Genomic DNA, 26,804 nt, shown 5'->3' with positions numbered 1-26,804 from the left:
GGTTAAACATGTTTGTGAGATCTCAACCCTCCCCCTATACCTCTGACCAATGTAGTAAAGTAAATGTTTTCATATTGTTAAAGAGTTGTGTATCAATTTTTTAAATAAAATTTATGTCCCCAGACTAATTTTCCTAGGAAATTATGTCTAAGTCATTAGTAGTGAATTCCTAGGTAAAAATGTCCATGTCTTTTATTATAAAAGGAAAATGTTATAAGCAAAGGAAACTCAATATTCATGTTTTAATTAGGTTATAAAGGAAATGTCCTTCATTTTTATTGGAAAAAAATAAGGAAATTTTCCAATCTTATCTAACATTTTTTTCAGAATTTCTTCTATTTTGAATATATTTTATGATATAATAAAACTATTAGAAAAACAAGTCTTGTGACAATTTTTCTTAGGAAAACAAGTTACAGACATAATTTACTTGCTATGGACTGATTTTCCTAGGAACATTTGTCCTAGGACTTTAATTCCTAGTAAAATCATGGACATGGACTTAATTAACTAGGAAAAGAAGTCTGGTGGACAAATTTTACAACCGGACCAAATTTACTGTTACATCATTTTCCCTTTGATTTACTTAGTAGAATACTGGAATACAATGTATTTCTCTTAAATTTATTGATGACTACTCTCAGAGTATAATACTAAACATGCTAAATGAACTAATTGTAAACAAACAATGTTTCATAATTTACAGTTCGTACATCATTGTTTTTATTAATTAATTTCAAGCTGAATATTTTATCAAAACAAAACGTTTTTTATTTTTATTAATAACCCATCAAAAGACAAGTACCAAAATAATCAGTGATCCGAATTATCTAGTCATTGAACAATTATAATGATCCTAAACAAGCCATAAACTTTTACATATTTCGCTGTTTCCATAAATTTTAAGAATACATGTATATACCATAGAAATATTCTGAATAAGTTTATTCAACTTCAATGCCCTGAATATTAATATTTTTTTAGTAGGGCGAACGAATTCTAGTGTTTTTATCACTTTGAGAGTCAAATTCTAACACTGAAGCCCAACTGAGACCAGATACCCATTTTTATTCATGAGTTAGGCAGCAACCATTTGATTTTCTGGGGGGGCTATGATTTTTTTTCTGGACAAACTTTTTTTTCGCCACAGGCGAATAACAATCTATTTTTTTCTCGACAAGTCGAAAACATTTTTTTTCTTTCAATTTTAGCATTACATATAGTGGCAGCTGAGGGGGAAACAAACAATTTTTTTCTCAGAATCAAAAACAAATTATCTTTTTCTCCAAAAACTAGAAACAATCTTTTTTTCTTCAAAAAAAACCATAGCAACCCCCCCCCCCCCCTCCCCCTCCCTTTTTCCCCAGAAAATCAAATGGTTGCTGCCTTATGCAGTTTCAGATATTTGCGATCCTTTTTTCACTTGTTCTAAATCTTACCACGTAAATTATTTACTCTCTTTTTTATTTAATTGGATGTTGATTGTTTTTGTCTCAAAACAAACTGTTTTTCCTGTGAACAATCTTCTGGTTTCTATGAAAAATTGCAAATCATCTTTGACAGACGACGCGAGTACGAATCGCAATCTTTCAACAAAGTTCTAAATGCACATACAAAATAGTTCGCTGTCGAGTTTTAATTTGATTTAGAATGACAAGACATTTCATCGTTCTTTATAGAACAAAACATGATATCAATACACGTTTGTATTTTATTGATCTTTCTAGGGATGTTGCGACTTAATAAATATTCGTGTAGTAATATTCCCTAACCTTTCTGTACGAAAGGGAGACCGTAAACAGAGACGCAATGGATGCAAACTTGAGGATGAAGATGAAGATGTTTTATTTGATAAGATCTGATAACGTAAAATGCATACAACTTAAATTTTCTCGGTAAAAAGTCACCTACTGTTATTGCTCTTTCAAAACTGTCATTAAGGAAACACGCATTACCAGAGGCGGATTTAGGAGGGGGGCCCTTTTTGGGAACAAAATTAGTTGCTTATATAGGGAATCACTGAAGCGTGACTGGAGCGGGCTCCCTCTTAGGTCAGTCAGTGGGCCTCCACTTATGAAAATTTCTGGATCCACCACTGAAATTTACTTCCTATACATATAATTGTTTGATGTATGAGGATGATATTGTGATTATGTCAACATCAGCCACCTGTAGGGCTTCAAAGTAGACTTGATCAGCTAGAAAAATATTGTGCTGACTGGTGCTTGAAAGTTAATATTAGAGAGACTAAAGTCATAATTTTTAATAAGGCTGGAAGGAAAATTCAGGCGAATTTTCGACTGCAGAATAATTTGATTGACTGTCGCTCATTACAAATATTTAGGTGTTCACTTTACTGCATCTGGAAGTTTTCATCTAGCTAAAACTGAACTTTAATTAAAGTTCAGTTTTAGCTAGATGAAAACTTCCAGATGCAGTAAAGTGAACACCTAATTTAAATTTATAATAAGGCTCTTAAGGCCTACTATAAACTTAGAAAGGATTTTATCAATTTGTCTCCTGGAATAAAATCTTGTGTTCATATTTTTGATCGCACCCTTAAACCCATTCTGTTATATAATTCAGAGGTATGGGGAGGTTATAATGTCTCTTGTAATAAATTACAGTCTTCCTTATTTAATCTTGAAAATATTTTTAAAAATCTTAAGTGTGAGAATCTCCATCTTAAATTTTCTAAAGGACAAGGTACGATAAGTAACGGCAAACGGCCCCCTAAATAGGCAAAAATATAAACTAACATGTCGAACAAAATAGTATAATTTCTTTGCATTTTGAAACCTCTAATTTAATAATTGCTACCTAGTTTGCCATCGTGTGATGATTTTATGCATGTACAGATGCTGTAAAGATCCTAAGCGAGTACAAAATGTAGAAAAATGATAGTTTTATCGATGTTTCTGTACATTTTAAAATATGAGCGTACCTACGACCCACAATAATATTCAAACAGGTCATTCTTTGGACAAAAATCTTTCAAAATTCCAAATATCTTCGTGGGTCGTAGGTACGCTCATAGTTAAAAAGTTAAAAAATGTACGAAAAATCTGGGCAGTTTCGATGGCCCATCGTAATATTTAAATGATATGCGGACCGGATATGATTTCCGGTACTACACTGAACTGAGGCAGACGGATTCAACTGTTCACTTTTATCAATGATTTCCAATTGTCTGGTAAGTTTTTTAGCTAGTTAACCAAATATAAAACATTCATACAAGTTATATTTTCTTTTAATTGCGTTAAATACAATGTTTTCCCCGTGTAATAAGACTGGATTTGATTTCAGAAGACACATTCTTGTCACCGCCCATACCGACAAGTGACAACAACATGCTATTCTCCATCACAAGTCATCTCCCGTTCCTTTTTACCATGAAAACGGATTATAACTCTTACAAAATTCAGATTATTCCGTGATTGCAGAGAACCTCAACATAATCTTATCCAAAGACATGAAAATCCAAACGGAATAAATCAAAACATTTATGGTAGCACACAGTTGTTAAAAAAAACGATTGTCATCAAAAAAATATATGTTGTCCTATAACCACACTGTAAATGATTTTATTTGATTAAAAATAAAATCGTTATATGAAATAAAACTTTAGGAAAACTTGTTGCAGACGACAACTGAGCGTCAGGTAAAATATTTATATACCACTGGTTAACACATTTTGGTTATGATGACGCGATGGCGTAATCGGTTTGACAGTGGAATTGGTGATCGGAGGGTAATGAGATCGAACCTCGCAAAATTTTTTTTTTTTCAAACAAGTTTTGTTAATGTATATATATAAAATTGAGAATGGAAATGGGGAATGTGTCAAAGAGACAACAACCCGACCAAATAAAAAAAACAACAGCAGAAGGTCACCAACAGGTCTTCAATGTAGCGAGAAATTCCCGCACCCGGAGGCGTCCTTCAGCTGGCCCCTAAACAAATATATACTAGTTCAGTGATAATGAACGCCATACTAATTTCCAAATTGTACACAAGAAGAATTGAAATGAATTATTTTTATTACGTCTACTTTACTTTTAATGTAAAACTTTCTTTGATGATTATGACTCTTAAAAGGGAATCTATATATGTATTATGCCACTTTCACAGACATTTTCAACCGTTTGCATCATACTGTTAAAAGAAAAAAAATGAACGTTGTCCGATTTCATCATTTATTAATATATATGAGAAGAATGAAAACATAATACGAAGTTGACATGCTTCATACAGATCTATGTATACACATAACGGATTTAAGTATATTTCCTTTCATTTTACAGGTTGCAACATATGAATTAATGTAAAGGTGTAATCATCTTCGTTTCAAGTTTCTTCTACGGACATCATCTGGCCATCTTTAAATGTTTAGAGTTCACAAACTTGTCTTACAGATATAGAAATAAAAACAAGGTAGGTTATATTTGAGATTCATTATTAATTTAAAAATTGTGATACATTTTACGCCTCACTAAGGGCATAGCGTTTTTCGTTCTTTGTGTCTGTTCATTTGTCCGTTCGTTCGTCCGTCCGTCCATCTGTTCCGCTTTAGGTTAAAGTTTTGGTCAAGGTAGTTTTTGATGAAGTTGAAGTTCAAGTTCAAACTTAGTTCCAGGGCCGTAACTAGCCTCTTTTAATAGTGAGGCAAAATATATTTGCCGATCGTAGCCAGGCGAAAAAATACACATGTCCCCTGTAATATAATCTTTCTGATTTTAATGACAAATTAGATTTTTTACCCGAAATCACGGTCCTGTAAACATAGAAAATGGTAGTGTGATTAGGGCATCCGTGTATTATGGACCGTAACATTATTGTTCATATTTTTTTTTACTCTATCCAAATTGAATTATAATTTATTACTGTTATTAAAAGGACAAAGTATGAAGCTGCGATTTCATATACTGGAAAAAAACAAAATATTGGGTATCCATCCATGAAACATGTGACATATGCAGTACAATTTTATTGGTTTACATCTTTCAACTTCAATATAAATAACACACACAGTAATAACTTATTATAGGGTGGTTTACAAATGCAGTGTATAAAAATAAACAATCTTTTGTTTCAGATAATTGAAAGGAATGTAGGACATGATATTGGATAGAATTCAGATTGTTTGAGTTTTTCATTAAGTTAATAAATCATATTTACGTGTTTGGTAAGTTTATAAGAATATATTTAAAAAAAAAAAGATGTGGTATGATGACCAATTAGACAAATCTCAACAAGAGAGGAAATGACATAGAAGGTAACAACTATGGGTCACCGTACAGTCTTCAACAATAAACAAAACCCATTCTGCAAATAAGCAATAAATGACCAACATTTCTCTGTTGGCAGCTGACACTTTCAAAGCAGGACAAATTCATCTGTAAGAAAACTACGTTGTACAGAATCAATTCAGATGTTGCTGATAGGTTGTTTGCTGTATAGTTTCAAATTCCTGTCTTTTTATTATCAATTCAATTATCTTGTTGAATCTAATTTTTATCTTCCACGTTTTGCTCTTATGGCTGCATTCTGATTTCAGTAATAACGCAGTGTTAACTTTTTTTTTTGTGAATGTCCTGGAGTCGTATATATTTTTTGAAGATCTAAATGTAGACCGTATTTTCAAATGTATTAAATTTAATCATAACTTTTTTTTATTTCAGTAACACAGACAAAATGTTATATGTATATCCTTACATATGTATAAAACAAATATAAAAATGTAGTAGGCTGCCATAAACATTAAAATAAGGAATGGGACTATCACTGTAAGTTTGAAATGCATAGTGACGTGGATTTAAAGATAGAAATCTACATATGTTAAAGGCATAAGAAAACAATCATCAAAACGTGCATGCTAGCTTATTTTTATATTTTATATCTACATCTACCATGTCTACAGAAGCCGAAATGATAAAAAAAGAAAGACAACATTGTTTTTTTTATTTTGAACGTAGATATATTTGAATTTTGTGTTTAAATAACTGAATTTCTGGTTTTGTCATCTTCCTTATTTATTTAATCTTTGTTTGTCATTCTGATATATCAATGTTTCTTTATTACATGCTATGTTTATTTATTTTTTATTTAATAAATTCATTTATTTTAAAGTTCTAGTCACTCATTCATTATTTTATGCATTTGTTCATCAACTCAATCAAATCATACATCCATGCATGCACATTCATTCATTCATTTATTCATTCTTTCATTCATTCATTCATTCATTCATTCATTCATTCATTCATTCATTCATTCATTCATTCAATTAATCAATCAATCAATCAATCAATCAATCAATCAATCAATCAATCAATCATTCATTCATTCATTCATACATTCATTCATTTGTTCATTAAACCAATCAATCAATCAATCAATCAATCAATCCATCAATCCATCATTAAAATATTAAAGATGTTTGCAAAAAGAGTAGAAATTAATAAAATTGAGAATGGAAATTGGAAATGTGACCAAAAAAAAAACCGCCAAAGAGCAGAAAACAGCAGAAGGCCACCAATGGATCTTCGACACATCGGGGAAATCACGCAACCGGATAATTGCTTCTGCAGCTGGCCCCTAAACAAAGATGTGTACCAGTTCAGTAATAATGGACGTCATACTTAACTCCGAAATATATAGATAATGATATCAAAATTCATACAAGACTAAAAAGACATGCTATAATGAGTAAATCCGAGCGAGGAGCGAGGAGTTTATAACTAAGCCTTGTCATTGAGATTGTCATTGTGAAATAACAGCCTGCATTCTGTAGAATATCATGATATGATCACAAACTTATATGGAGATACGCATATTCTGTGCTTTTCTTTGTTAGGTTTCTATTATGATTTTCGATGTCGTTTGTATCTGATCATTCAATAACTTTTCAACTTACTTCAGCAGTTAATACTTATACTGTGAAATTATCAAAAAAGAGGGTGCATGGTTGAGAACACACAAACATGTTTATCTTTGCATAATTTGACAAGAATGTGATGTGGTCGTTAATCTGACAACTATACCCACAAATGTATCATAAAATAGTATTAAATAATTATAGGCAACCATAAGCCTTCGAAAAGCATTTATGAGTTATTGTCCAAAAACTGGAAAATTCTATCATTTTTAATTAATCATGCGGTAAACCCCCAAAATCAGAAACTTAAAATCTAGAATTAAAAAAAAATGAAAGGGAGCTCCTGTCAATAGATATAAAGAATTCACCAAAGTTTCAAGCGTTTTTGAGCTTGGTTCGACATGTTGACGACGGACAGACAGACGAACGGACGGACGGACATCGGTGTACCATAACCTTTCCCATTAACGGGCGTATAAAAACCATTAATGTATAGTCGGCTATAGGAAACTCCCTATAGACTATGGATAGGTTAGGTGTCTCATCGGATGTCACACCTCTCTACCAAGTCCATCCTTTTCGGTTGGCACGTGTAGTTCTCAGATTTAGAACGTCCCAATTTGAATAGCATCCTTCCTTCCTCCCTTCATTAATTTCTTCATTCATTCATTCATTCATTCATTCATTCATTCATTTATTCAGTCATTCATTTACTCATTCAACCTTCATTTATTCATTCATTCTTTAATGCATTCATCCATTCATTTTTATCAGTATTTCGTTCATTTTATTTCATTTTTACGTTTACATCTTTAAATGCAAGGTTCGTTAACGTAGTACTATCTGGTACAACTGGGCCCTGTATGCCAATATACAGTCCGAACAGCATACCGTCAAAACACAATTTTTATACGACCTGAAAAAAAATTGGTCGTACATTGGTATCACGTCGTCGTCATCGTCGTCCGAAGACAGATGATTTCCAGATAATAACTTAAGTATCAGTAAATAGCAATCCATAAAATTTTAACACAAGGCTTAGGACCACTAAAGGAAGGTTGGGATTGATTTGGGTGTTTTGGTCCCAACTACTTAGGAACAAGGGGCATAAAAGGGGTCAAAATAAGTATTTTTCTAGTTTCCTGACAATAACTTGTGTGTAAGTGTATGGATCTTTCTTTAATTGTACGTCAAGGTTCCAACCCCCCAAAAAGGAAGCTTGGGATTGATTTTGGGGGTTATGGCCCAAACTGTTTAGGAATTAAGGGCCAAAACAATACTTCTCTAATACTTTTAATAAATTGCTTATAACTTGACCAATTTCAATGGGGTTTTATTCTCGAATTCTTGTGGCTCTTTTTAAAATAGCCTGAATCTAACCGTGTATTAAGTTTTTGGAATTTGGTCCCCGTTTTTTTAATTGGTCCTCATGAGGTCCAAAGGGTCCAAAGTTAAACTTTTTTAGATTTCATCAAAAATTGAATTGTTGAAGTTCTGTTATATGCAGAATCTAGCCGTGTATTTATAATTTAGATGTTGGGTCCAGTTTCCAATTGGTCTACATTATTGGGTCCAAAATAAAACTTAGTTTGATTTTAACAAAAAATGAATTATTGGTGTTCATTGATATGCTGAATCTTAACATAGAGTAATTGACGATAACATAGCCTATAAAGCCATAACGATTACACTACAATAAATTACACTACACTCTAGGACATAGATTAATAATTATCTTTAATAATCGATTATATTACACTAGTCGATATAGAATGATTGACGATAAAATAACCTTTTCTATAATCGATTTCATTAACTTTTCATATATAGATAAATTGACGATAAAACAACATTACCTATATCATCGATTTCACTACCGATTGAAATATAGGAAAATGAACGATAAAATAACAGAAGCTTTTTCGATCACACTATCGTATTAGACATCGAATAATTTACGATAAGATAACATTAGTGGTTATCGAATATACTATGATATTGGACATAGAATAATAGGCGATAAAAAAAACCAGAAGCTCTTTTCGATCATACACTATCGGTCACAGAATAACAAAGGCTAAGCTCCAATCGATTACACTACACTATCCGATACAAAAATAATTAACGAGAAAATAACCTTATAGCTCTAATCGATGACATTACACAAGCAGACACCGATTAATTGACGATAAAATAACCTAGATCTAAAAGATTATAATACCATCATCATTTCAATGTATTTAAAAAATTTCAGATGGCCAAAGATTACAAGTGTGCCATATGTGGGAAATGTCGGTTAAAACATAAAAGACCGATCATAAATCCAGTTTTGAGAAAATATGCTTCAAAAATAACTGGACGCTCTATTGTAGAAAATGAAGTTATTTGTTCAAAATGCAGATCAACTTTCAAACGATCAATCAAAGCCTCTACATGTACCACCCAAACGTCTACTAGTTTTGAGGAAACTGACGAAAGTGATGATGACTATGTTAATGACCCAAACTCTTGTAAGAATGACATTCTGAGTCCAAAAAATATCCACCTAAAAATCTGTTCAACACATTCTTCCCACAAATATTGCATTGTATGTAAAAGAAAAAGCAGCAACAGGGTGAAGCTTTGTGTTGTGCCATTGGAAGCAAGGACACAAGCTTTCATTCACAATGGCATTTTTATTGACTCGAAAGCCAGATGTTGTTCATCCCACTTACAGAATCATAATTTAACGCAAGAATCGTTATTCCAAATTCAGGCAAAATATGACCGGTCATACTTTAACCGGACAGATATTGTGACAATGTTACAAAATGTAAGAGCTACGTTATTGAAACAAACCACAAGGCTTAATTTCGACAAAACGTCTTCTCTTTCTAATGAGGACTATTATAATATGACAGGAGTATCCAAAGAACAGTTTACTGATATCGCATCTAGATTGTCATCTTTACGAAACTCTTCCGTCCGATCTGTTGAAGCATGCTTAGGAATTTTACTAGTTAAACTCAGAACCGGACTTCCAAATACTATCCTTTCTACACTATTCTGTTTAACTAAAAACCAAATTCAACGTTCTGTTCATTCTGCCAAAAATGCTATGATGGCCGATTACGTTCCAAACCATTTGGGGTTCCAACATATTGACCATGAAACTTTTGTCAACAGTCATAACACGCCATTAGCTAATAACTTATTTTCAAATAATGAAAACAGTGCTATTTTGGTTTTAGACGGAACATATATTTATATTCAAAAAAGTTCAAATTATAAGTTTCAAAGAGTATGCTATAGCATGCACAAACATCGGCCACTGGTGAAAATGATGGTCATAGTTGCCTCCGATGGTTACATTCTAAATGTTTTAGGACCGTACCGTTCTGACGGTAAAAACAATGATGCGTCTATAACAAAACACATCTTACGGAAAAACGAGGAAGACATTAAACACTGGGTTCAGGAGAACGATGTGGCAATTGTGGATAGAGGGTTTAGAGATGCAATAGAGTTCCTTGCAAAACATGGGCTTCATGTTGAAATGCCAACATATCTAAAAAAGGGACAGTCCCAACATACAACAGAAGAGGCAAACTTATCTCGTCTTGTAACAAAAGTAAGGTGGGTGGTAGAGAGTGCAAATGGAAGAATTAAGCACTGGAGACTTCTGGATAAGGTATTGCACAATCACTACATAACATCGATTGGTGATTTTGTGAGAATAGTGTGTGCTATTTGCAATGACTGTAGACCCCCATTGTCAAAACACAATCCAGACGGCATACAATTGGCACAACAGATGTTAGAGAAATCCAGACAGAACAACAACATCAAGACAATGGTAGAGGAGGAAAATCTGATGCGTAAAAGGACTGTCTACCAGACAGTCAACTCATTTGACCTCACAGATTTTCCTGTCCTAACACTGGATGATTTACGGGAGTTGACAATGGGAATCTATCAAATAAAGCAGGCACCTCTTTATACGAGAGAACATTTAGATGAGGAATCCGGTCTATACGAGCTGCATCTAGTAAGGGACAAACCAAATCTTATTCGTTGCAAAATCCAGTCGAGGCACACAAATTCAGCCGTACATACCCTCTGGATTGAATATAATCCAGATACAGTAACAGGGTGGTATTGTACGTGCAAAGCTGGCGCAAGGACTGTTGGCTGTTGTGCACACATTGCCAGTGTAATTTGGTTCTTAGGGTATCAACGGTACTCTCTAATTAAGTCTGGCCCATCTGGAGGCTTCTTATCTTCTGTCATGGATGCAAGTGATATGCCATTAACTGATAGCGACAGCGACAGTGATACCAATGAAAATGTTGAGGAATAAACCATGCAAAACACAAACTTAAATTCAACAAAGTTTTTAAATATCTTTATTATGTAACTGTCAATAACATGTATTTCTTTCCACTTATTCAATGCATTCAATAACCGAAACGCTGACACAGGAGCACTTATTCGCTAAATCTCTCTTTTTGGAATGTGTTTAAACTTGTCACTTTTTACTCTCTTTTTTTTTTATCAGATCCCGCATCTTATCCAATATATTCCACATTCCCAAATAAATAAATTTTGTGTATTTACTGTCTTCTGATTGGTTAAAAAATTACTTTTATTTTCAATGTTTCAATTTTTATGGCCACACGCCCACTCCGACGTTGTGTATTCATACGTGATCCTGTGTGTACGTTGTTATTGTTAATAGAAATATTATAAAAAGTTCTTTGAGCCTTCTTTTTGATAGAAATCTGTTTATAATAAATGGCAATAATTTATTTTGAATTTATTGAACCATAAAATTCAAAATAAATAATAGCCATTCATTAATTAAAGCATGCTATTCCAATCAATTATTTTGAATGCTTGATTGGTGACATCAATTTGCGTTTGTATCATGCATATTTAGGATAGAATATAGTAAATGCCACGTAATGTTACAGCTGCTTTGTACGAGACAAAAAAAAAAATCATATGATTTCAGTTGGTAACCTTTAAAATCCCAGACTTTTTAAGAGCTTGATCAGATACCGAATTTTCCGACCTTATGAATATAAGTGATACAATGCAGCTTTTTTTTAAGTCAATTTGTTTCTTTGTTTCCAAAATGTAGAACCTGAAAACCTTTTATTCTGAATGGAAAAATGAAAAGAATCGTATGAATGTTAATTTATGGGGTGAATTATTTTTCCTTATCAGAACACAGAATGTGTATGAAAAAGATAATCAATAAATTCGTAGACCAGTATGTATGAGCTTAAGAAGAAAGATTCTAATTTATGACGCATGATTACTAAAAATTAACGTATTGAAATAAAGTGTGAATGCAAAAGTTTAATTAAAATACAAAACTATTTATAGGGGACAAAGTCTAAAAGAGATGAAGTTTTGTACAAAGATGTACAATTGTTGTGTCCGTTTTGATAAGTGTATATAGGTAAATAATCATTTGTCAAGTTTGACATTTATATGTGTTATTTGTTTTTAAAAATTACTGTGAGTTTCTTTTACATATAATCTTATCTGCATTAATGCTAATTTTAAGATTAATAATCTGTAGTCTTTGTCATTGTGGTTAAACACAACTGTGCTGCTATGCTCAATTTAAACTTTGTCCTAAATAGCTTCTTAATATGTTTACTTTGCTATAACATTAAAATGTAAAACCATGCATATATTAAGGATATACAAACTCATACTTCAAATATTAAAAAGCCATCTGAACCATTGCGTAGAACTAGATGATAATTAATATGATAATAAAATTGAGAATGGAAATGGGGAATGTATCAAAGAGACAACAACCTGACCATAGAAAAAACAACAGCAGCTAGTTATAGAAGGTTGAATGTATGTCAATTTGTAGAATAATTCAGCATGTGTAGACGTCTTTTTAAATCAAAATGTTTGCGTTGCTAAGCAAATATTTTTTTGCTGTGCATGGTATAAATTCGTTCACAGAAAGGACCAGTTAAAATGTCCATGATATAGTGCAGCAATCCATTTTTGAATCAAATTCTCTTTTTTTTTATAAGAAAAAATTGTGTATTGTAACTGTTGCTAGGCGTGGAACATTTAATAGGCTAAGCTTTTAATGAGTATATAGGACTCTTTCGATTATATGACTATCATTTATAACTTATTCTTGTTCTTGTTTATTCGTATTCACCAATCTGATTTGCTACTGTTTTAATATGTTCAATAAACGTAATAACTAACGTATAGTTGACTTGACTTTAATCTTTCCTGTCTGTTGCTAAGCAACATATTTGTTGTTATGTTCAATATAAACCTCGTTTAATAAGATGAAAATACAATGACTGAGGTATGATATATTAACGTTAAACCATTTATTAAATCTAAAATTGTCTTATGTTGCTCAATCCATACTTAAGAGCATAAAACAAAATCGTTTTTTAACTGTTGCTAGGCAGATTCTTTGGTTGCTAGGTGGTTGCTATGCATTAAATTAACAAAATTGAAGTCACTGTTCATTTTTATCTTAGACATATTCTGTAATACAAACATTTTCCTTTAAATTGTACTAATTTGTGCAGATTAATCAGTCCTTAAGTGATTTTTTGGCTATTTCATAAAACCCGTTGCTAGGCAACCTTCCTTTCACAGAAACATAAAAAAATAATTTTTTTTTTCAGTTTCTATACAAAGTCCATCAATGGTATAAATATAAACTTTTTTGGAGAGGGGGCCAAAAACCCCCCTTATCCTACCTTGTCTTTACTTGGTGTACACAAAAGGAGTGTCAATTTTGCTGTATTATCAGAACTGGGACGTTTCCCCTTACATTATGATATTGTAAAGTCAATTGTAAAATACTGGTATAGATTTGAAAATCTTACAACTTAATTCAGTCTATTGAAAGATGCTTATAAATGCAGCCAAGAGCTTCACAAATCTAACATAACTTCTTGGTTCTCATTTGTTAAAAGAGTATTAGAAGTTTTTGAAATTAAACAAGAAGTAAAAAATTTCAGACAATATAAATTTTTGAACATATCTAGTAAATTAATTCACACTAAATATATTAGCAATTGGTATGCTAGCCAAAATAAAGCTTCTGATGGAAAACTGTTTAATTATGTGAAATTTAAGCAGAATTTTGGTTATGAAAATTATCTTTCTTTAATTAAGAACTTTGATTTTAGAAGATCTATATGCAAATTACGTATTTCTGCTCATAAGCTTCAAATTGAAGTTGGTCGTTTTTCAAATATTCCACGAAATGAAAGAATTTGCAAAAAATACTCCTCTGGCTGTGTTGAAGATGAAATCCATTTTTTAACTAACTGTGAAAATTTTAAATCAGATAGAGATGCTCTGTTTAACTTTGTTTGCCAAAGAATTCCAAATTTTTCTATACTTGATAATCAGCATAAAGGAGTAGGGGCAATAAGGCCCTTATTTGGCCCAAAAATTACTGCAAATTTAAAAGTTTTCATACATGTACATATTTTAAAATTACTGAAAAGTATCTCAGGTAGAAGGTATTCAGAAAAACAAAATAATTTTGGACATTAAACAAGTTACCATGGCACCAAATCATGCTTTAATTTGCATATTTTGTAAAATTTTGTGATTTTCCTTGTTTTTCATCAAATTGTTCAGTATATTTTCGATTGGAAAAGTATGTGTGCACCCAAGAAACAACTTTAAATTTGGTGAGATTTTGTCAATAGTAATGATAAAGCTTCAGTTAAATTATTATTTTGTTGTTTATTGGCTGCGCTCGATGTTTCCACAACAGAAATAAAGATAGAAAACTGCATAAATTCTGAATTTTCATCGTTTTTGTGAAAACAGTATATATTATGACGTAATTGTGACGTCATCACATAAGAATCTTAATGTTTTTCATTTATATTTCTTGACCCTATGCATTTCTAAAGATTATGTTCCAATTTGAAAAAGTTATCAAACATTTTATTTTCTTGGGCCAAAACCAGGCCTTAATGCCCCTACTCCTTTATTTATTTATTAAACTGTGAAGACAATCAGGTCCTTAATGCTGTTGGTAAATTTATTAAAGTGAAAATGAGTTAGTAATTGTATTGTAACTGTATGTAAAAAATTGTTTGTATCTATGTACATGATGTATCTATGCAAATCAATATTCTTTTGCCTTATTCATGTATGCTCTGTATGCCCCTTGTGGGCCCTTAATTGGAAATAAAATATGTTCTGTTCTGTTCTGTATAAGGTGTCAGCTGGGAACAGTATATCTAATAAATGTATATATGTTCCCGCTGTCAGATAGGTCGTGCTGCAGGAATAGGTCACATTTTTTGATAGGCAGAATCAGGGGGCCTTTTGTTGGAAAAATTTGGTTGATTATATAGGGAATGACTGGAGTGGGGACCCCCCTTTTAGGCAGTCAATGGGCCCCCTCTTATGAAAATTTCTAGATCCGTCATTGATTTCTAGTTTAAAAATATGTGAATAGGTGTTGAAAATATTCAGAAATATATTATTAGGTCAACAAATTAAAAAGAAAATGTGGTACACTGTATGATTGCCAATGAGACAACTCTACATGTAGTCTCTAGACAAGAGACCAAATTGCATTAGAAATTAACAACAATAGGTCACTGTATGGCCTTCAACAATGACAAAGCCAGAAACAACTATAAGTTACATTTAGGAGGCTCGAGGGTACATGTATACAAATTTCAGAGAAAAATAAACATTTATTTTTCATTACCAAGGAGTAGATTCAGTAAGACCCCTTTTTGGCCCCATAATATAGCAGTTTTAAAAAATTGTGAAAATGTAATCTTTAAGCTATTTATTGGAAAGTAGAATGCTTCTGCTAAATAAATATGGGATGTTTTTGACAATACAATGCACATATATCAGGTACTAGCATCATTAAGTTATATGCTAAATTACTGAAATCTTCAAAATTTTAGATTTTTTGGTAAATTTTAGACGGTTTCCGTCTTAAAAGAAAGTGGCCGCATTCGTGTTCATTCATAATATTGAAATGTAAGTTGTATTTGATGATAATACATAATATATAAAAAGGTTGAGGATGAACATGGATGCGGCCACTTTCATTTTTTGTCAAAAACCATCGGAAAAGTGACGTTTTTTTGGCATATTTGATAGATTTTTCATATTTAAGATTGAATCGGAGCGTTTTTAATGACTAAGTCAGTCAAAATCTTTCACATAAACTAATCGAGTTAATTGAAATAGACACTTAAGTGTTTAAAAAGTGTCCAAAATCTTTCGTAACATGAACTTGAAATTTGAGGCCAAAATCAACCCTTACCGGACCTACTCCTTTTATTTGTTACCTTAAGTAGTTGTTACTTTATCATATGGTACAAAAATGATTAAAAAAAAATCAATTCGTGATGGCCTCAGATGAATTGTAAAATGTAGATATCATTGAAATTGCTCTAAAATAATCTCTCTTTGGTACAAAAATGACATTTTTGGAACTCATTGGTGACCTATATTTTTTATTATTATTTTCAATTAAGCTGTACTTAAACTAAACTATTGTAAAATTTGAGCGATTTCTGTAATTAAGTTGGTTTTTTTTTCGGTATTACCTCTATTTCTACTATTAGTTCAACAGAAAAAAGGTACCTTTACAAAAATGTGTGCTTCTTTCGAAGGCAGATTGTGAGCGCTGCGTATGAACGGTGACCCCATTTTTTTATTTTATTTTTCTATTAAGTATAAGATTTAAGTACATTTATCATGTTCATAGAAAAATATAGTGATATATCCTATATAAAATAATAAAAAAAAAACGTTTTAGACCCGTAAGCCCCCTTAAATGTAATACATTTGTATAACAGTAGTATATTGTTATAATAGTCTCAGGCTAAACCCATACAGCAATTTCCCATTATATTTTACTTGTTAAAAACTTGTATGAAAAACCCTGTTATTATTTTCACAGCCAAAAGTTTTGCCAGTGTATACATTACATAAGATAAGGAATCTGAGTCTAAGCAAAATGTGATATTCCACTTAGTAAACACACCACACAAAATTCAACCAATATGATAAAAGGTTACATTTTTACCTAATTAAGCAATACATGAAAAGGTAAACATTTTTGTCGAGCCTTCGACTTTTGTTGAAAAAGCGAGACATAGTGATCCTACATTCCATCGGTGCAGCGTCCAAAATAATTACTCTGTGGTTTAAGTTTTTGAAATTTTAATAACTAAACTATCCTGGATTTTTACCAAATTTGGACAAAATATAAAAAAGAAGATGTGGTATGATTGCCAATGAGACAACTATCCACAAAAGACCAAAATGACACAGACATTAACAACTATAGGTCACCATACGGCCTTCAACAATGAGCAAAGCCCATACCGCTTAGTCAGCTATAAAAGGCCCCGATAAGACCATATAAAACAATTCAAACGAGAAAACTAACGGCCTTATTTATTTTACAAAATGAACGAAAAACAAATATGTAACACATAAACAAACGACAACCACTGAATTACAGGCTCCTGACTTGGGACAGGCACATACATTAATAATGTGGCGGGGTTAAACATGTTAAAGGGATCCCAACCCTCCCCCTAACCTGGGACAGTGGTATAACAGTACATCATAAGAGCGAACTATAAAAATCAGTTGAAAAAGGCTTAACTCATTAGATGGACAAAAATGCAAGTGAACGTGGCCGGGTACTTATACATTTGTCACAAAAAAACACAATGAACAGATCTGAGAGTACTCGCAGTTATCTGACAGCTAGTTCAAAGTCACTAACAACTAATAAAAAAATCATGCATCTAAAGCTTGATTATAATCAAAAGATAGTATCCAGATATAAATTTTGTAAAAAGATAATCCTATTTATCTGTATTTTACCTATAAATGGACTTAGTTTTTCTGCCAGTTAAAATCACATTAACTGTATGGTGAAATTTTTTTAAATTCAAATGTCGTACTAAATTATAATCCTGGTACCTTTGATAGCTAATTAAATTTTTGATAACTTTCGTAACTTTCCTGGATTTCTAGCAAACTTTGACAAAAGCTTGTTTAATATGATCTGAAGATGCCAGGTATATAATCCAGAGGTAAATTTTTTGAAAACTAAAATCCACGAATTTAAAAACCCACGAACATGTAAATATTGCTCAACATGCTCAAACCACGAAAATTGATACTCACAAATTAAAGTACAGTCACAATTAAGTAAGCAATTGGACAATTTTATTTGGTTTATGGGATGATTATAAAGTGTATATATGTCTGTCTGGCAGATATCTTCTGTTGCTCTGCCTTTGACCTCATTTCTATGGTTTATTGGCCAGTATTAATTTTCTGTAGTTCGGTCCTTTTCTCAGATTCTATAAGTAATACGTTAACTATTTTGGTGTATGGAATGATTGTAAGATGTATTTATCTGTCTGCCAGGGTTCATCAAACCTCCACCTCATTATCATGGTATAATTGCCAATGAAACAACTATCCACCAAATTCAAATGAAGAGGATGTAAACAATTTAAGGCAACCGTATGGCCTTCGTCACAGAGCAAAATCCAAATCCTAAAGTCTGCCGTAAAAGGCCCAGACATAAAAACCAAGCTAATCGAGCAAACTAAGGGCTTAATTTGTAACAAAACAATCATGTAATAAAAACCAATCTGACAGACATGAACCAATGACAACCACTGAACTACATGCTCTTAACTTAGAACAGACACATAAAGAATGTGGCAGGGTCTGAACTGCCTACTGGACTTTATTGTCATACTAGTAAATCAATGATAATGTTAAGTTTATGTGATACTTAAGCTTTTAGTAAAAACTTTATCTTTAAGGCTTTCAACATTAAGTCAATAAAGCAGACAAGACATAAGTGTGTGTAAGTCTCAAGTCTTATGAAAAATATAAAAAAAAACATTATTTTACTTTTCCTTTTTTTACTGCAAGCTTTAAGATATTATGTAGAAACAGGTATATTTATTTGCCATAGGAAACACTGCACCTGGACTGAAATTCACACTCTCCAAACAATTTTTCCTTGTAGATGTTGCAGATAAATTCATAATACAAATGATGTTGAAGAAACAAAGAGAAAAGAGACCTGGACTGTACCATTTTCTTTGCAGCTCCTAAGGTGAAGTATAGCGCAGTACAACACTTATATAAATGTTTTGTAAAAATAAGAAGATGTGGTATGATTGTAAATGAAACAACTCTCCATGAGAGACCTGTGAGACAAAAATTAACAACCATAGGTAACCGTACACCCTTCAACAATGAGCTATACAACGTCAAGGCCTTGAAATTACCAATGAACAACTTAGGGCCTGATTTATTAACAAAACATTGAACAATAAACTGTTATGATATAAAACAACAACTGCTGAATTACAAGCTCCTGAATTGAGACAGGCACATGGAGTTTGTAAAACATTAAAAATGGTTGCTGGCATGAAACCCTCCTTCTAACCTAGGACAGTGGTGTAACAGTACAACTAGCAAACTATAAAAAATCTTTTGAAAAGGGCTTAATTCTAAGATCAATACAAAGTCAAAGCACAATAAAAAATCCTAAAACAAAAACACACGAAGTACACATCTGAGATTTATAGCAGTTACTGAAAGCAAGTTCAAATAATCAATATTTTATCCTTGTCCTAACACATTCGGCTGAATTTCTCTTAAAAGCTAACCTAGACCTACAAATAAATGGTTATAGCCATCACTGGATGTCATCTAAACAAATAACACATAGATGGAGAGTAATTTTAGTTTAAGTTGCAAAAATGATCAACAAGACAAGATCAACAAATAAGTCTCATGCATGGTTGAAATTGTCAGTCAACTCCTAATTATTTAATAAATTAGCCACAGAGTTTTTTGAATGGTCTAGTTTTAATTAGGATTTTATTGTAGATAAAGAAGGTGAATTTCCTCTGTTAAGGAGTCGGAAAGTTGGACTGAAGATAAAGGATATTAAATGAAGGTAAACATAAATTTAAAGTAATGGTTATATTGGTAATACATGTACCACGAGTATGCATCAAAGATGTATTGGGTAAGATGGTAATTACTGTATGTGAAACAATAAAATTTGTTTAAAGTGGGCAGTACATGTATAAACATACCATCAACATTAGCACAACCAAAAATGCAATCATAAAAGCATCTGCAAAAGTTTCATAGATATCTGTGAAAGTATGACACAGTATCCATGGTATCAGTTATTTGATGTCCAAGACATTGAAGGTGGATATTGTGTCATTGGCAATAGACCAATTTCATATTACAAGTACCCACTTTAATCGGAACAAATTTGAGGGAAGTTAACTGTTAATTATGCTTTCTTTACATGACTAAATCATCAGAAAACAGTAAACTTTCCCCCAAAATTGCACCGTTTATATTTTTGAATTTACTTTTTTCGGTTGTTCGTAGTGACCGAGTACCAGGAAGTCTTACCACAGAGAGGGTAACCTGTTGAAAAAATATAGAATCAGAGTCAAAAGTTGATAATGTGAAAATAGACTATTATACCACATCATCTTATTGGCAAGCCTGCAACTTTTGTTGCAGAAAGCTCGATATAGGTATAGTGTTCTGGTGGCGGCTACAGTGGGGCCAGCAGCAGGGTTAGCTGAATTCTTAAAAGCTTTATATTTTAGAAGGATGAAGACCTGGATGCTTCATACTTTGTATATAGACCAAGATGCCTCAGGTTACCAAGTTTCTCTCAGTCACATGTCCATTGTCCTTGACATAATTTTCATGGTTCAGTGACTACTTGAAAAAAAAGTTAAGATTTTTATACGACTACAAAAATGGAAAGTTTTGGTCGTATATTGGTATGAGGTTGGCGTCGTCGTCGTCCGGAGACATTTTGTTTTCGCACTATAACTTTAGTATAAGTAAATAGAAATCTATGAAATTTAAACACAAGGTTTATGACAAGAAAAGGAAGTTTTGGATCGATTTTGGGAGTTTTGGTCCCAACAGTTTAGGAATTAGGGGCCAAAAAGGGCCCAAATAAGCATTTTTCAAGGTTTTCACACAAAAACTTTAGTATAAGTGAACAGAAATCTATGAAATTTAAACATAGGTTTATGACCACAAAAGGAAGGTTGGGATTGATTTTGGGAGTTTTTGTTCCAACAGTTTAGAAATTAGGGGTCAAGAAAAGGTCCCAGTAAGCATTTTCTTGTTTTTTGCACAATAACTTTAGTATAAGTAAATAGAAATCTATGAAATTTTAACACAAAGTTTATGACCACAAAAGGAAGAGTTGTGATTGATTTTGGGAGTTTTGGTCCCAAACAGTTAAGGAATTAGTGGCCAAAGGGTCCAAAATTAAACTTTGTTTGATTTCATCAAAAAATGAATTTCAAGGGTTCTTGTATATGCCAAATCTAACCGTGTATTTAGATTCTTAATTTTTGGTCCTGTTTTGCAAATTGGTCTACATTAAGGTCCAAAGGGTCCAAAATTAAACTAAGTTTGATTTGAACAAAAGTTGAATTCTTGGACTTCTTTGATATGCTGAATCTAAACATGTACTTAGATTTTCGATTATGGACCCAGTTTTCAAGTTGGTCCAAATCGGGGTCCAAATTAAACTTTGTTTGATTTCAACAAAAATTGAATATATGGGGTTCTTCAATATGTTGAATCTAACCATGTATTTAGATTTTTAATATTTGGGCCCGGTTTTCAAATTGAGGTCTAAAGGGTCTAAAATTGAACATTTTTTTATTTCATCACAAATTGAATTCTTGGGGTTCTATGATATGCTGAATCTAACCATGTATTTAGATTTTGGATATTGGACCATAATAGGTAAATGTCCAATTTAAAATTTTTAAGTTTTTAAGTTTAAGTTCTTAGACCACATTCATTCTGTGTCAGAAACCAATCTTGTGTCAACTATTTAATCACAATCCTAATTCAGAGCTGTATCAAGCTTAAATGTTGTGTCCATACTTGCCCCAACTGTTCAGGGTTCGACCTCTGTGGTCGTATAAAGCTGTGCCCTGCGGAGCCTCTGGTTTGTAATGTGAAATTATCTCTTATTATAAGTAATAGGATAACTATATTTGGTATGTGCGTACCTTGCAAGGTCCTCATGGCCGTCATATAGTTTTCACTTGACCTTGACCTCATTTCATGCAGGGATGTGGAAATATTTGTTGTGAGCACTTGTCCCCGGGCAAGTGAAACCTAAAATTTTACTTGTCCGGAAAAAAAATTACTTGCCCTGAAGATCCCAATAAATATTGAAGAATTTCTTGTTAGCTAATATATGATTCTTAATTAGCACTGTTGTGCATCACAAACAAATGAAATCTATTTGTTTATATGTGTAAAAAATTACGAAAGTATGAAATGGGTTAACATCAATGGGACAGAAATCTAACAGCAAACCAAGCAATGAAATGACATGTAAAGGACAATTTTGCAGCAGTTTTTGAATAAAAATTGTAGCCAATAGGTACATATACTAAATTTGAGGACAGTGATTGAAGAAATGTAAACCAAATAATAGATCAACTGTTGATTTTGTGGTGTTTCTCTCAACTGACACACTTGTTTTTTTTCTTGATTATTTATTATTGTCTTGATGGGCAATTAAAGCGTCCGGGGACTCCCTTTTATTTTCCACTTTGACAACAAATAATGTTGACCTTTCATCTATAAATAAGACTTCATCTATAATTAAGACAAAAACTTAATTTATTTTCTGAGTTTCCATAGATAGCCAGGGGCAATCTGATATCCATGATGTCTGAAATTCTCGCTTCCGTTTTTTTTTCATAATACTCTGTGTCCTCCATTTGCATTTAAGGTTTTCTACTCAACTCATGACTCTTTTTGTCATGCTTGCCCACCTTTTTATTAAGTATTTTTCAATCGTAATCTTTATACAAAATTTAAAGAAATGACACTTCCGGTAAATGATGGATAAAACCTAATTGACGATCCCAGGTCAATGGACAAAGCCAATGCAATGTTACGCGACTCGGGTTCGCATATTTATTTTTATTTATTTTGGTAATTGATCTATTGCCGGTATCATGTAATATTTATCGTCATGAACATTGGCTTCTATTACATAATTTAAACATCTTTATACACTTTGAAATTAATTTTATGTTTTTGTTGTATTTGAACTTTGTCTTGTATATTTTTTTACTTGTCCACAGACAACCAAGACAAAAATAATTACTTGTCCGGTTGTTCAAATGTACGAGTCGGGCGAGTCGGGCATAGCATTTCCACACCCCTGATTTCATGGATCAGTGAACAAGGTTAAAATTTGGTGGTCAAGTCCGTATCTCAGATACTATAAGCAATAGGTCTAGTATATTCAGTGTATGGAATACTGTAAGGTGTACATGTCCAACTGGCAGGTGTCATCTGACCTTGACCTCATTTCCATGGTTCAGTGGTTATAGTTGAGTTTTTGTGGTTTTTTTTTCCTGTTTTTCATATACTGTTTGCAAAAGGTCTACTATATTTGGTGTATGGAATGATTGTTAGGTGTACATTTCTAGCTGGTATGAGTCATCTGACCTTGACCTCATTTTCATGGTTCAGTGGTCAAAGTTAAGTTTTTGAGTTTTTGTCTTTTTATCTAATACCATATGCAATAAGTCTACTACTATAATAACTATATTAGGTGTATGGAAATATTTTATGATCTATATGTCAGTTGCTCAGATTGAATTTGACCTTGACCTCATTTTCATGGTTCATTGCTCAGTGTTAAGGTTTCGAGTTTTGGTCCATTTTTTTTTAAAACTTTAAGCAATAGGTCAACTATATTTGTTGTATGGAAGAATTATTAGCTGTATATGTGTGCCTTGCATGGTTCATCTCACCTTGACCTCATTTTCATGGTTTAGTGGTCAATTTTTAGTTTTTTGGGTTAATGTTAAGTTTATGTTTCAATTGTAATAAAGCTTTATATTAAGGACTACAAAATGTATCAACATAATATCAATAATTAGTAAAGAAGGCAAGACATTTCAGCGTGTGCACTCTTGGTTTTATATTTAAACCTAGAAAGTAGCTACCGGTAAATGTTAACTGCAAAAAAACTAAAATCCTTTATCAATTAGATACAGGAAATGAAAATATTTTGAAATTTTTTATCATAAAAATGGTTAAGCTTATATTCAAGTTTCACTAAATTCCAAGAAGGGTTTCCACAAATAACCATGACTGATTTTCAAAATGATCATCATGTAAAAATAAAGAGATGTGCTAAGATTGCCCATGAAAACTATTCGTATGAACAATGACAGTTCAGTGGTTTGCTTTCAACCTTTAGCAAAAATGATTACCATATATATTGTAATAAGCTATTAATAAAAGCCCCGCATTGTAAAATGTTAAACAATTAAAAAGTAAAAACAGCATCCTGATTTTTATAAGTTCGAAGAAAAAAATCGAGTCGTATTATGGTATGATGTCGTCGTTAGCGATGTATGTCGACACATGGTTTCCGGATAATTACATAGTTTAAGCGAATGGATATTCATGAAATTTTACTACAAGGTTCAATACCAAAAAAGGAAGGTTGGGATTGATTTTCAGGGTAATGGTACCAACAGTTTAGAAATTAGGGGCCAAAAACCAAGCATTTTTGTATTTTCCGGACATAAACTTGTGTGTCAGTGTACTGATCTCTCTGAAATTGTTCTTCAAGGTTCCATATCACAAAGGGAAGGCTGGAATTTTTTAAGGGGTAATTACCTCAAACGTTCAGGAAATAGGGGTCAAAAACAAACATTTTTCTAATTCCAGACAATAACTTGTGTTTAAGTGTATGGATTTCTTTAAAATTGTACTGCAAGGTACCATACCACAAAGGAAAAGGCTGGGATTAAGTTTTGGGGTAATAACTGAAAGGGGGTTAAAAAAAATGGGGGGGGGGGGGTTATCCATAATTTTGATCACAATCCAAATACAGACAGTCTATCAAGCTTGAATATTGTGTCCAAACATGCACCAACTGGTTAGTCCAATAAGGCTGCGCTCTGCGCATCATTTTCTTAATCATATTAATCTGACATGTTAAAGTTTTTACATTATGAAGTTACTGTTGATTTTGTGTATTTCAGATTATTATTGAAAAAAGAGCACTTTGAAGTACTAGGAGAATTTGATAACATCTTGGTGAAATAGTCCGACTGGATATGACAGAACATCAAAAGAAATGACGAAAAATTACACATCTTATCAAAATACTAGAAACTAAAAGCTGCTTGCAATTTTCACTGGTTTTGAGCTCAGTAACAGTCTGACAAGGAAAGAATTTAATGAACATGATTCATCTACATTCATCTATCTTATGATGTCTCTTGATAAATATTAAAACATATTGATTGTAAAATAATTACCAGCTCACCAATTATATCTGTTGTTCACAAAATTTGTTATTTGGAAATATCTGTTGAATGTTTTGAAATTAAAATGATTGAAGAATTGAAGTCTTTAAATAATACAAAAGCAAGGATACATGGAATGATTGCAATTGAGACAACTACTAACCCTGCATAGTAGGGAACTGATGTAAACAAGTACAGGTCACCTGAAGTCTTCAACAATGAGCAAAATCCTTAACTTATCGTTATACATGGGCTTATTAAGTCCCAAGATAATGGTATCTACATCCTTTGCTTTCACATTTTTGTTTGTATGTTTCTGATGAAGGTTAATTAAAATAAGCCAAGCACACTTAATTTGTGAACTGTTTTTATACGCCCGTCAAAATTTTGACGGGACGTATTATGGTATACAAATGTCCGGTGTCCGTCCGTCTGTCTGTCCGGCGTAAACATGTCGCACCGTAACTTGAGAACGACTTATCTAAATTTCATGAAACTTAATATAGTTGTTTTTTATGATGGTCAAATGATCTGTATACTTTTTGGTGAAAATAAGATTTAAACTTTTTGAGTTACGGCACTTTGTAACTAAAACAGGGGTGTGTTTTTTTTTCACATGTCGTACCGTATCTCAAAAACAATTCTCGATAATTGCTTAAAACTTTACACACTTTTTAGTTATATTAATGTAAAGATCTGTATACTTTTTGGTGATGATTCAAAATTTCATTTGAGTTATTGAGTATTTTATAAAAAAAGGGGAGGGTTTTTTACATGTCTCGCCGTATCTCAAAAACGATTTATGATTATTGCTTAAAACTTTACACACTTCTTTGTTATATTAATCTTAAGATATGTATACTTTTTGGTGATGATTCAAAATTTCATTTTTGAGTTATTGAGTATTTTGTAAAAAAGGGGGAGGGGGTTTTTACATGTCGTGCCGTATCTCAAAAACGATTTATGATTATTGCTTAAAACTTTACACACTTCTTTGTTATATTAATCTAAAGATCTGTATACTTTTTGGTGATGACTCAAAATTTTATTTTCTGAGTTATTGAGCATGTTGAGTATTTTGTAAAAAAGGGGAGGTTTTTTTTTACATGTCACGCCGTATCTCAAAAACCATTTATGATTATTGCTTGAAACTGTACACACTTCTTTGTTATATTAATCAAAGATCTGTATACTTTTTGGTTTGATTCAAAATTTTATTTTATTGATATTTGTAAAAAAAAACAGGGTGGGGGGGGGGGGGGGGGTTTCACATGTCCCGCCGTGTCTCAAAAGCAATAAATGGTAATTGCTTAAAACTTTCTCAGAAACTATTTATGATTATTGCATAAAACTTCCCCACGAGACGTCAGGCATAGCATGCGCTCATGGCGCAGCTGTTTATTTTTAATTTCAAAAGAGAAAGCTAATAGACAAATTTAAGCAAATAACAAAAAAAAAAGGAAATCCATTTAATATGGCAGACAGCAACCAAACACGACCAGTGGACATAATAACATATTTTTGAGTGCTCAAAC

At 32.3% G+C, this 26,804-nt stretch overlaps 1 protein-coding gene and 2 long non-coding RNA genes across 3 annotated transcripts in view; all 3 read left to right on the top strand.

Moving 5' to 3' along the window:
- Positions 1-26,804, top strand: part of LOC143054421 (uncharacterized) — a 40,276-nt gene that overhangs the window by 11,191 nt on the left and 2,281 nt on the right. The window lies entirely within an intron of this gene.
- Positions 1,648-25,263, top strand: LOC143054422 (uncharacterized). Its single transcript, XR_012971671.1, has 4 exons — positions 1,648-1,895; positions 18,927-19,016; positions 19,799-19,868; positions 25,003-25,263. It is a non-coding gene; the product is annotated as an uncharacterized LOC143054422 (long non-coding RNA).
- On the top strand, positions 2,703-12,246 carry LOC143054420 (uncharacterized). The gene is made up of 5 exons (XM_076227428.1): positions 2,703-3,193; positions 4,305-4,434; positions 5,096-5,185; positions 5,682-5,786; positions 9,132-12,246. The coding sequence occupies exon 5, from the start codon at positions 9,132-9,134 to the stop codon at positions 11,214-11,216; it is 2,085 nt and encodes a 694-aa protein (XP_076083543.1). The 5' UTR covers positions 2,703-3,193; positions 4,305-4,434; positions 5,096-5,185; positions 5,682-5,786; the 3' UTR covers positions 11,217-12,246.

This window comes from Mytilus galloprovincialis, chromosome 12 (assembly GCF_965363235.1).
Source record: "Mytilus galloprovincialis chromosome 12, xbMytGall1.hap1.1, whole genome shotgun sequence".
Lineage (NCBI taxonomy): Eukaryota > Metazoa > Mollusca > Bivalvia > Mytilida > Mytilidae > Mytilus > Mytilus galloprovincialis.
Note: the sequence above shows the minus strand (reverse complement) of the source record. Positions and strands in the feature narration are given on the sequence as shown.

Bases quoted from the DNA above. Each gene is read 5' to 3' on its own strand.
- LOC143054420 (XM_076227428.1), top strand. From the start codon at position 9,132: ATGGCCAAAGATTACAAGTGTGCCATATGTGGGAAATGTCGGTTAAAA.